Source organism: Sceloporus occidentalis, unplaced genomic scaffold (genome assembly GCF_023333645.1).
Source record: "Sceloporus occidentalis isolate IW3139 unplaced genomic scaffold, rSceOcc1.0.p SCAF_6, whole genome shotgun sequence".
In the NCBI taxonomy this organism is placed as follows: domain Eukaryota; kingdom Metazoa; phylum Chordata; class Lepidosauria; order Squamata; family Phrynosomatidae; genus Sceloporus; species Sceloporus occidentalis.
The window spans coordinates 125,024,633-125,037,176 of record NW_028316986.1 but is presented as its reverse complement, the minus strand read 5'-3'; the positions used below and the strand labels follow the sequence as shown (position 1 = coordinate 125,037,176).

At 41.4% G+C, this 12,544-nt stretch overlaps 1 protein-coding gene across 1 annotated transcript; it reads right to left on the bottom strand.

Moving 5' to 3' along the window:
• Positions 1–817: 817 nt before the first annotated feature.
• On the bottom strand, positions 818–10,800 carry COX7A2 (cytochrome c oxidase subunit 7A2). The gene is made up of 4 exons (XM_089530904.1): positions 10,691–10,800; positions 4,439–4,528; positions 2,474–2,558; positions 818–1,040 (listed from the first exon to the last, which is right to left on the bottom strand). The coding sequence occupies exons 1-4, from the start codon at positions 10,706–10,708 to the stop codon at positions 982–984; spliced, it is 252 nt and encodes an 83-aa protein (XP_089387030.1). The 5' UTR covers positions 10,709–10,800; the 3' UTR covers positions 818–981.
• Positions 10,801–12,544: the final 1,744 nt, after the last annotated feature.

Genomic DNA, 12,544 nt, shown 5'->3' with positions numbered 1-12,544 from the left:
GGAATTTAGAAACTGCAAGAACCCACAAGCACTACTGCAATGAAGTAAGGTATTTTTGAAGGTATTCATGCAGCATGCAAGTGTCCCATTTCATTAGTTTGACTAAATGTTCTGTCCCAATTTGTCTTCTTTTAAAGGAAGAAGACACATACTCTTCCCAAGTTACTGACTGGAGAACTTCTTTGTATTCTCTGCTGCAATTCCTCACCACAGGGCATTCTGTCCTAGAAATACCCAAGAAGCCAACTAGCTGCAAATGACATAAATATATCTTTTCAATGCAAGACAATTAAAATGTAATTAGTTTAAAGTTGGCTTATTGTATGAAGTGTACTGATTTAGGCGATCAAGAACATTCAATGCTATTGATTACACTACTAGTTCTTGTAACAACAGTTACATGATAATGTCAGTGAGAACTCCATCCTTTGAAAAAACCTGAGAAGAGCATATATAGAAATGTTGGGCTACAAGCTACAAGAGATCTTGTGACAGAAACATTCACCCTTTGTTTCAATGTCAGATAAAGAATGTGAGTGTTTAAATAAGGTTCTAATTCCTACACTACAAGGAGCCAAGAAAATTACAAAAGCGTTTTATGTAACAATGAGAAATTCGTGTATTCTTCTAGTGGGATGTTTACTCATTCCATTTGGAGATTTTTGAAACTTAAGACAATTAGCAGGGCATATTAACACTATAGAATGCAACTGATCCTATTTGTCATCCTTGGAATGAAACTGAAAACTATGAACTTAAATTCAGCAAGTATCTTTTAATAGACCTGAATATATCCAGTACACTTTCAGACCAGACAGACAGGAATGACTACTTTATTGGCTGCAATACATAACATTTCAACTCAATAAATATTGATCCCAAACACATAGTCATTTATGACAAGGACAAAGTAGGTCCCTGAAGAGTGTAATGGAATGGGACGGAGAGATGCTACTCCAGGATGCATCCTGTAAAATGGAGTCATTTGTTTTTCTTGGGCATAGCAGCCATGAAGAGTTCGTAAAGGACGTAGCCTGTTCCTGAAGATAAGAGACAAGATATTAGGGCAGATTAAGTGTACATGCTTTATCCAGCTACAAATTATTTGCATAAACTCTATGAGAATTGTACACATGAAGTCCACTTCTTCTATTAACAAAATAGATTGGAATCCCTTTCAGATCTTCAGATTAGGAGTTGGAAAGGTCACCTGAATACCAGGATTTTTCCATTTCAAAGACCAGCAGATAAAATGAAAATTAATTTTGGAAAATTCATAATGGTATAAGAAATTTGGCATTGTGGTTTGAGTGTTGGTCTGTGACTCTGGAAACCAGGGTTCGATTCCCAGCTCAGCCTTTAAACCCATTGGGTGACTTTGATCAAATCACAGGCTCTCAGCCTCAGGGGAAGGCAATGACAAACCTTCTCTGAACAAAGCTTGCCAAAACAAAACAAAATGATAGGGTTGCCTTAAATCTGAAACTACTTGAAGGCACACAACAACAACAACAAAAATTGCATCTGTAGTACAAATCCATATTCACTTGTTATCTATAAAATGTTCACCTTAAGGTTGTGACAACCTTGCTCTGCCTTATTTGTTGTGTGCCTTCCAATTGCTTCCGACTTCTGGCAGTCGTAAGGTGATCCTACCACAGGGTTTTCTTTTTTTATAAGATTTGATCAGGGGTTCCCTTTGCCTTCCTTGGGGACAGAGAGTGTGTGATTTGCCAGAGGTCACCCAGTGGGTTTCCATGGCTGAATGAGAATTCAAACCCTGGTCTCCAGAGTCATAGTCCAATCCTCCAACCACTACACCATGCTGGCTCCCTTGATCCATCTAGCAGGGGTTTTTGTTTGTTTGTTTTGTTTTCAACTTCAGTTTCCACGCAAGGATTTCTGTTTAGGTTTCAGGCGGGAAATTAAGAAATGAGCTCTCTCAAATTTTTCAGAGATTCAAACAAATACATAAATCAGGTTAATATATATAGCATGCAGATGTGAATGGAAAGCTAAAGTTAAACCTAAATTTTTACCTCTAAATAAAGTAAGACCTCAGATTCCTTTGTAATGCAAATTTTATAGACCACAATGATGCCCGTAAAAGAAAGAGAACCACCAAGACACAAGTGAAGCACCTTTATTAACACAGTCCCAGACAAAGTGATACTTTTATCAGTTTCTGTGAGAGCAATCTTAAGAACAGACTTGAAGGATGTGTTTGTATTCTCTCTGTTACAAGACTACATGTGGTATTGAAAGTTCATATATTGTGGTATAGGTTGCCATGTCAAAGGCAGGGACGTGAAATTCTCAGAGGACATAAAATGTTGATGTGGCATGCAAGTTAAGTTGTATTTGCACAGCTAGAAGTGAAGGAATTTTTTAAGTTACTGTTATAGATTTATTTTTAAAAATGGACAAGTTATCAGAGGACTGACAGCCCAATTCCAACTTTCTTAAACCTTACCAAAAATAGACAGGGTCATGGTGAGTCGATACAGCAGTGTATCCATTACTCCACCTTTCAGATAGACTGGAATGCCATTATCTTCCTAATAGCAGAGAAAGAAAGAAAAAATTATACAAGTCCAAACTAACTCAGTAAGGTCAGATAAAGAATTAAACCTATACAATGACAGCTACTATGTTAGAAATCTAACTCTGCGCTCTATGTAAATGAGACACAAAAAATATTCTCTGTGCTAGATCAATTGCCAGTTACCTTTATTGTCAGTTTAGATAGTGAAGCACCTTGCTACATACTGTTGATCAGGAGCTGAAACATATGAACCTCTAGATCAGGGGTAGGCAAACTTTTTGAGCCGGGGGCCGGAGCCAAAAAATAAATAATTAAATAAACTGGGACAAGTGTAGGACAACATTTTCAAAGGATGGACACTTTTTTTTAAAAAAAGTGGAGGACACACAAAAAAATGTGCTGATTTTTTTAAAAAATGTTAATATAAATGCATGTTTCTGAGGTGTCTATAGACAATTGCCCCCCTTGCCCCTGCGCGCGAGAGGCCAAAGGCCCCGGCGGCAGTCAGCGGCAGGACCGGGCTGGGGCCGGTCCCAAGGCCTCGCCGGGCCACATCCAGCCCGCGAGCCACAGGTTGCCTACCCCTGCTCTAGATAATGGACTGCCTGCATGGTAAATAATAATAAGAACCCATGGGAATTGCAGTCTATCATGATCTGGAGGACCACATACTCCCCATCAATGCTGTACACTCATATTCTCCTATTCATCTATACATATCCTACAGATAGGCTGCTTGTCATTAAGTTGGGTTTTTTTAAGTTTCAGTCCTCCTTAGAAAGGAAATTTGCAGAAGTTCAGTGGCAAGTTGTCTTAGCAATTGTATTTTGGGAGAATTACTGTACATACCCAAATCTATTACCGAGTCCACTATTTGGTATAGAGGAAAAAAGGCCTGAACAGTGTTTCATTAAGACACATAAGAGAAACTCAACTTTAGTCTAGATTCTAAATTTCTATAACCAACATAATTTATTATTCAAACTGGCTTAACTTGGTCATGCCCCAAGTTCCTGTGATGGCTAAACAAGCTAGTCTAGATATCTCCATCAATACTTGGACTCAAGCTCTAGAACAGTAATGGTGAACATTTTAGGGACCAAGTGCCCAAACTCGAAGATGTTCCTGCACTGTGTGCCCTCAGAAATGGCTTTGTATGCCAGAGAGGGCACACGTGCCATAAGTTCGCCACCACAGCTCTAGGATAAGACCATTTTACTGTCTGTGTTCCCTAGTAAGCAATATGATACTATGGAAAGACTCAAAACCAACAGTACAATTGTCTAAAGAACCCACTGCATGAACTCAGTCTTGAATTCTAGAGACAATATATAGCATTGTTATAAACTAACTCAGAAGGTGACCTATTCTTCATGTGCTTCCAGCAGTGGAAAACCTAATTTGTCCTTACTACTTATTAATAACTCACTCACACAACTTAGCTGCATTTGTGGATGCACACAATTCATATGCAAACTCAGTTGGATTTCAAAATATTTAACGGAGATAAGCAATTATCACAGCAATCAGACTGTGCAGACTTAAAACTCTTGAGCCAAGCAGGGTACCTTCGTGAATGTGGCTAAACATTTTTATTTGGCTCACTTCTCTTTAGGAAGAGAAAGTATTATAGTGAACCCTCTCCTTACGTGGGGATCTGTTCCGGATCCTTCCGGTTAAGGGGAAATCAGCGTATGCTGAAGCCCCATAGGAAGTAATGGGGCTCACGCGCGTGGCGGTGTGGCCCATTAATTCTTCCGGGTTGCGCAACAGGCTCTTCAGGTGCAGCTTTCAGCGTATGCTGAAAGCTGCTTATGGTGCGCCCGCATAAAGAGCGGACGCACTGTACATTTACATTCCCATTCATTCTCAAGGTAGAAATGTATCCAATACCTGGAAAAGTTTCTGGTACTCTGGAACCTTGTTTGTAATCTGCCTGCGAGAGGCAGTGCTTATGGTTTTTTGGGAAATTTGTCGAAGAGCCTGCAACAGAAACACAATGTAAAGTACACTTCTGTTCATACTTCCTTGAAGATTTAGCCAAAGTGGACAGTAATAGTAAGAACAATTCTGTTTGCTCTCATATTGGAGGAAAGAAAGGGGAGGAATCCATAGGAAATAACATTCACAGAAGATACTGAGGCAACTATTAATAATTAATAACGTACCCATAATTTAGCAGTTATTACATTACATGTATTAACAATGTGCATACATTAAAGCTAAGCTCAGAGCAGAAAAGGAAAGCAAAGCTGGTTAACTCAGTTTTACCTGGTTACAAAAATGAAAGGAAAGCTTGTTAACTCAGTTTTATCAGGCTTTGCATCTCCTCCAGCTACTATCCAGCAGCTATTTCTTCAGAGATGGAGGCATGATCCAGTCCTAAGGACTAGAGCGCAGCTTTTGCACAACTTCCAGACTCTTGGTATGCATTCATTATGTAAACAGCATACCTGCAAAATGATCCGAAACAGCTTTATTTTGGCCTGTCTGTATGGGGCCAATGAAAGGAGGATCAACTCATCAATTCAGCTGAAAGACCAGCTGTTCTGAGCTTTTCTTTACTTTGAACATTTTTATTTCAACTGGTAATAATAAGGCAGCCACTATATTCGAGATATATTACAACCCTTATAAAAGACTGTAACATCTGGAAAACTTTATTACAACCAGCTATTAATTTGATTTCTCCTAGTCTGGAGCCCATAAAGCACTGGAATGTTTTCTTGTTTTCCTCTTCCTTCATCATATTTTTTTTTCCTTCTCAGTTGCACATAGTAGACTGTTAGCCAAAGGGCTGGAACAGTCTTACATTTTTTTTTGTCTGTAAGCCACTCTGAGCTTTTCTGATTGGCAAGGAAGGGTTTAGAATACTAACAATGGTTTGATGATCTTCAGCAAACCTCAGTGTGAAACAGGCCATACAGACGCTGGCATGCTGTTGGTTAGTCCCAACTAAAGTAGACCCATTAAATCAATTGCTGAATGGTGAATAAAAGCATACATAAATCTCACTGATTCCATGGGTCTAGTCAATTCAAGACCAACAATAGGATTTATACCACTATCTGCAACCACATGACATTTCATTGTTATTAAAGAAATTACAGGCATCTGTGGGATGACTACATGTACAGCTCTGCTTATGCTGGGGTTTCCCTTACTTATTACAGCTAGAAAGATAACTGTAGTTTGTGATTATGCTATCACATCTGTCTTGTATGTTATGCCTCTACAGCCTTATTGCTGCCTCTTACGCTGAACCACTATTAGGTTCGCCCTACCACTGAGGATAACTTTCCCTACATTTTAATTAGGTTCCAGCTAGTTTCTCATTTATGTGTTAGTTTTCAAAGGATACTACAAAACTTTGACTTTATAGAACATTAAAGTGACTGTCCTTTTGAAATTCAGCCTTTCCACCCATGCTGATATCTTTTTTTCTTAATCTGCTTCAGATCTGAATATAATGTTTTCTAACTGAATACTCATGTTGACCAAATCACAAGCCATGGGGAAAGGGAGGCTACAAACTGATTAAGAAGCTATGGTTATTTTCCAGTCTGTGAATGAATCTACACTGATGCTAGAGGCACAGAAAAGGAGAGGTTGCATATCTGTAATTGTAGTTCTTCAGGTGGTTACCTGTGAATTCATACGAATGGGTTACTCTGTACCTGCATAGTGCATCTTTTCAAAAGCTGCACTGTGCAGGCACAAGATAACCCACTTGTGTGAGTCACAGAGACCATGAAGAAGAACTAGTTATCGCACTTTCACTCTGTCCAAGCTATAAATCAATTGAACCACACATTTGGAAGCCTCACACCACATAAATGGGACCGCCACAGACTATGTAATGTTTGTTGTGTGCCTTCAAGTCATTTCTGACTTATGGCGACGTCAAGGTGAACCTACCATGGGCTTTTCTTGGCACGTTTCTTGCCATTAAAGCATCTCTAAAATAAGAAACACTTAGCAACACTGTAGGGAAAATATCACACATTCCAAAATACTGGAAGTACAGTGGGCCTGTGAAGACACACCCAACTAAAGGTGGTGGCAGGTTTGGGTGTGCAACGCCGGTACCCTGGCGAGATCAAACTCTTTACCCAAAAAAGGCTCTGAAGCTGAATGTAAAGTTCAAAAGGGGGGAAATTTAATTTAAAAGACAAAATAAAGAGTTTTCTCCTCCCCAGCTCTAAACAAAAGGTACTTTACAGTTTCAGCAATCTTCAGGTTGTCATCTTTCTGGGTCTGATGGTTTGCTCTCCTCACTCAATGGAGCTGGTGCAGGGTCTTTCAGCTCCTGAACTCCTTTATTTTCTTGCTGATGGTAACTAATTCGGCTGAGGTGTAACTAAAATGGCTAAAGTGTAAGAAATGCCCTTTCCGGCTGTCTGGGCCTGTTTGCCACCAAAAAGACAGCTCTCTGCCTGCTCACAGCAAAGACTGCTCCCCCACTAAAAGCTTCCAGCTACAGCCGAGCATGTTGGGAAAGGGCAAACCAAACCTGGAAATAATGCAGGGGAATCCTACAGCTCCTCCCACAAACTAATACAAAGAACTTTTCTACACTAAACATACTATGGCCTGTACCAATGTGAAAGAAAATGCAGGGGAAAGTTTCAATCAGTCCTGGCAGGACATCACAGGGCCTTTGTTATCCACCGAGGTTTGGTTCCAGAACCCCCCGTGAATGCTCAAATACCATTCAATACAATTGCATAAAGACATATAAAATGGCAAAATCAAGGTTTGCTTTCTGGAATTTATATATTTTTAAAATATTTTCAAGCCATGGATGCTTGAATCCCTGGATAAGGAGGGGTGACTTTATTATAATTTAATGCTTTATGGAGCGAGCAAAGTCTTATAGATTGGGTATTTGAAGCTGAACATGTTTTAATGAGGAATCAAGCCTTAAAATAAGGAAAACGGTGGCATGCCTAGCACAAACAGATACAAGAAAAGTGCCCAAAACTTGCTAGCAGAAGCAGCAAGGCTCACAGAAGAGTCTTGTAGTCAGATATTCCTAAACTCAGCTCAACCAGCAGCATATATCACTCTTTACATACATAATTTGTAAAACAGTTACCAGTAATTTCTAGGGAGTTGTGCATTATTTTGTTTTTGCAAAGTTACTCTGGCAGTTTACTTAGCCAACCCATACACAAAATAACAATTTCCCCTCAGGCTTCCTAACCTCGGATTTATAGTCTAAAAAAACCACACACCTGAAATTGGTAAAGGATGAGGAGAGGGCAAGAAGAAAATGAACAGATAAAGGTAGCAAAATTTCCGAGTTACCTAATCCATTGCACTATTGGACTACAAGACGTCCTAGACTTTTGTAGTCTAGTCCTTAATTCATCCATCACAAAGGCTGAAAAGAGGGAGGGAGTCTTCCTGCACCTTGGAGACGGATGGGCTATACAGACTGCCTCAAAAGGGCAGCCTGCAGCCGCCTGTTTTTTGCCCCACACAGAGGCTGCACCAATCAAACGACTCGGCCTCCGGGAGGCATAAAAAGAATCTGCTCCCGGCATGTTCCTTTTGTACCATACCATTGCTGCCCTCTCGCGCAACAATGACATTCGTGCAACGCCATTTGAATGTGGCACCATGTGTACATCACCATGGTGGCCCCCGTGTGGACGGGGGTGAGCCAAGATGGTGCCAGGACGATGCAGTAGGGCTCAGGAGTGTGTGGACACTCCGCTCTCTCAAGTCCTAAAATTGGCCCCAGACTGGCACTTTGCGCCAGTGTGTACTGTGCCTGACAGATTTATTTCAGCATGAGTTTCTGAGCACTTCAATCCCCTTCAAAAGTGAGTCTGAAGAAGTGAATTGAAATCTACAAACATTCATGCTTACATATAACCCCCTAGGTATCCAAAATCCCGCTATATATTATACACACACACACACTGAGAGAGAAAGAGTTATCTTTCAGAAGCTGAAACTGAATTTCTCTTTGAAAACCCACTTTAAAAGTAACTGATGGGTTTAAGAGACACAGCTCATCTGTCAATGGGGGCGGGGGGCTCGTTCTTTGTTGATGGTGTTATATGGCTTCGAGTCATTTCCAGTTTATGGCAACCCTATCCTGGCATTTTCTTGGCAAGATTTGTCCAGAGGAGGTTTGCCCTTGCCTTCCCCTGAGGCTGAGTGAGTGTGACTTTCATGGTTGAGCTGGGATTTGAACCCTGGTCTACAAGAACCCTAGCCCAACATTCAAACTACTACACTAAAAAGAAGGTATTTTAGCAGGGCTTGCTTATTATGCAACCAGATAACGAACACCTGCTGAAATTCCGTCTTCTGCACAACTGTTAAAGGTGCAGGAGCCACCTCCATTTTTCACTCTGCCAACACTACAGATTTGTCCATTTGGGGCAGGGGTTTTGAGCGCTTAGCTCCTCTGAAGGTCCAACTTTAAATATCTATTATATTATTTATTAGCTTCTCTGAAAGTTTATCTTTCAATATCTATTTATCATGCTACTTATTTTGTGTGTGCCTTCGAGTTGTTTTCAACTAATGCAGAATCTAAGGCATCATTGGGTTTTCTTGGCAAGCTTTGTTTAGAGGAGATTTGCCATTGCCTTCCCCTGAGGCTGAGAGAGTGTGACTTGCCCACGGTCACCATAGCTCCTCTGAAAGTTTAATTTTCAGTTCTTATTGATTATACTACTTATTAGTTCCTCTGAAAGTTCAACTTTCAGTATATATTTCTATGTTTATTAGCTCCTCTGAAAACCTTTTAACTTTCAATACCTATTTACTGTATTATCAGCTCCTCTGAAAGTTTAATTTTCAATGCATATTAGTTATATTATTTATTGCTGTATGCCTTAAAGTTGTTTCTGACTTATGGTGACCCTAAGGCGATCCTATCATGGGGTTTCCTTGGCAAGGTTTGTCCAGATGAGGCTTGCCATCACCTTCCCAAGGCTGAGAGAGTCTGATTTTGTCCAAGATCAGCCAGCGAGTCATGGCTGAGCTGGGATTTGAACCCTAGTCTCCAAGAAGCCTAGTCCAACATTCAAACCTCTACACTACGCCCTTTTAAAAGTTTAACCTTCACTACCTATTTATTGGGAGTCAGCATGGCGTAGTGGTTTGACTGTTGACTTTAACTCTGACAAACAGGGTCTGAGAACCCACTGGGTGGCCTTGGAAAAGCCACATACTCTCAGCCTCAGAGGAAGGCAACAGCAGACCTCTTCTGAACTAATCTTGCCAAGAAAACCCCATGATAGATTTGCCATATGTCTGAAACAACTCGAAGGCACACAACAATAACAACATACCTCCTTGCCTGCAAGTAAGCTTACCGAACTCATTGTGACTTACTCTTCAGTAGAGTAGAGGCGTGATCCATCAAGGAAGGGAAACAAACCCAAGGCAAGAGTTTGGGTCTTTGGGGGGATGACAACTTCCAGAATCCACCAGCTGGGCTGGAGTTCTGGGATCTCTATCCAATGATGGCTGGCAGCTTCTATGCATCTGGAAAGACTGTGATCATTGTGTCTATTCATTACATTTGCATCCTCATAGTATTTTCAACCATCCGTCATAGGTCTGCCTTAGGGTCAGAAGTGACTTGAAGGCACCCACCACCAGCAGCCATGTAAACCCCTTGTATGGCGTCAGACGCTTCCCTTTCCTTTCATGCCTCCTTTGCATATGTGTATACATACTGGGAGAGCCAGTGTGGGGTAATGGATTGAGTCCTGGACTATGACTCTAGGGACCAGGGTTTGAATCTCCACTGAGCCATGGAGACCCACTGGGTGACCCTGGGAGAGTCACACTCTCTCAGCCTCAGAGGGTGGCAATGGCAAACCTCCTCTGAAGAAAGCACCATGAGAGAGAAAGCATCTTAGGGTCGCCATAAGCCAGAGCTGACAATACAGGGAACAGGGCGCTGAAAGTTAAGTGTTCAGAGGAGCTAAAAGGCAGTATAGTCAATAGGTACTGAGAGTTATACTTGTAATATAATGTACTCTTGTGTTATATCCACTACGCATTTCATTGCGTATCATCACACTTTCCCTATCTTTCCTTACTCGTGCCCTCTGCCCCCTCAGAGCCGCCACAGACCAAAACATGGCTTCCTCTGCCTTTGCCTCTTCTTACCCAAAGATTCCGCAGCATCTTGTCGGCTTCTTCTCCCTTCACCTCCTCGTCTACAACGTCGGAGCAAGGGCACCGGAAACAGGAAGTTGGGGACTCCAACCGTCTCCGGTTTGACGTCACAGTCGCGCTCTAGTCACGTAAACGAACTTCCGGTTGGGAGCCGGCTGCGTCCGCCATTTCATTTCGCGAAGAAAATGTGCAACGCTCTAGCCTTCCTCCTCTCTCTATGGTCATTTGCGAGGACGCTCTAGCCTTCTATGGTTATTTGCGAAGATGCTCATCTTCCTCCTATGGTCATTTGCGAGGACGCTCTAGCATTTCTCCTCTCTATGGTCATTTGCGAAGACGCTCTAGCCTTCCTCCTCTCTATGGTCATTTGCTAGGACGCTCTGTCCGCCTCCGCCTCGGTGGCATTAACCCTTTTTCAACTGCCACTGGTTTTTTGACTACAACTCCCAGAAGCCCCAGTCAGCTTGGCCAAGAGCCAGGAATTCTGGGAGCTGATGTCTCAAAAACACCTTCAGAGGATCACTACACCCATTGGGAAGCAAGGCCTTCTGGAATAAACAAACAAACAAACAAATAAATAATAAGCTTTAACCCCTTGCTTCTTGGAAGAATATATGAAAATATGAATTTGTAGAATATGAATATTAGTAGAAAATATGATATATATTTTTTAATATTAAGACCAAACAAAACGTTGGTCAGTTGGGTGCATCTACACTGTGGAAATAATCCAATTTGACCCTGCTTTAACTGCCCTGGCTCCAGAATCCTGAGATTTGTAGTTTTCTGAGGCACTATCAGCACTTTTTTTGGCAGAAGAGGCTACAGACCATGTGAAACTAGAAATCCCAGGTTTCCATAGGACAGAGTTTGTTGTCCTTGCGTGCCTTCAAGTCAACTTCCAACTAATAATAATAACAACAACAATAATAATAATTTTTATTTCTATCTTCCCGCCTCTTCCAATGGATCGACCTTATGGCGATCCTATCCTGGTTTTTTCTTGGCAAGATTTGGTGGTTTGCCATTGCCTTCCTCTGAAGAGGCTGAGTGAGTGTGACTTGCCTAAGGCCAACCAATGGATTTCATGGCCCAGCTGGGATTCAAACGCTGATCTCCAGTCACAGTCCAACACCCAAACCACTACATCATACTGATAAAAACAATAAACAAAAACTAGATTGTTTTGTTTTGGTGGCACTGGTATGATTGCCAGAGTGGAATACCCCACAATTGGTAGGCAATGGTGGGATATAAGCAAGAGATCTCCACATTTGTTGCATATAGTGGTGCAACAAATGATGTCCCAGCAGTAAGTGGGTTAAAAACTCCACATGGACCTGTTAAATTTGGTTGATTCAGCTAGCTAGGAACTGGTAATTTTGGGCTATACACTTCTGCTAGGGTTAGGGGCGCAGGGCCCCTGTGCATGTGGAAGAACAAAAACATGTTTTCACCTGAGAGAACACCTCTCTAGGAATCTAAATTCTTCAGTACCAGTCACTGACCATAGAATTGCGTTGGAGGAGCTACAAAGGCCTAGTGGAGTCTTCTCTCTAGGAATCTCTAGGTCCTTCTGTGCGACTTTTGGTTAGTTGACCACAGAGTTGCACTGGAGGGCCTAGATATTCCTAGAGAGAACATATTAATAACATCCACGAATAATCACATCCACAATAGTCAAAACCGCAAATGTGGAGGGACAAGTGTATACTGGTGGTGGTTCTCACCCCTGATATATCAGCAAGTCTCAGGAAGTGACACGATCAATAAAACAGTTCAACATAAAACCATATTTTTCATTTATTTACTTAGTCATAAATAACAGTAATCCACAGTATAAAA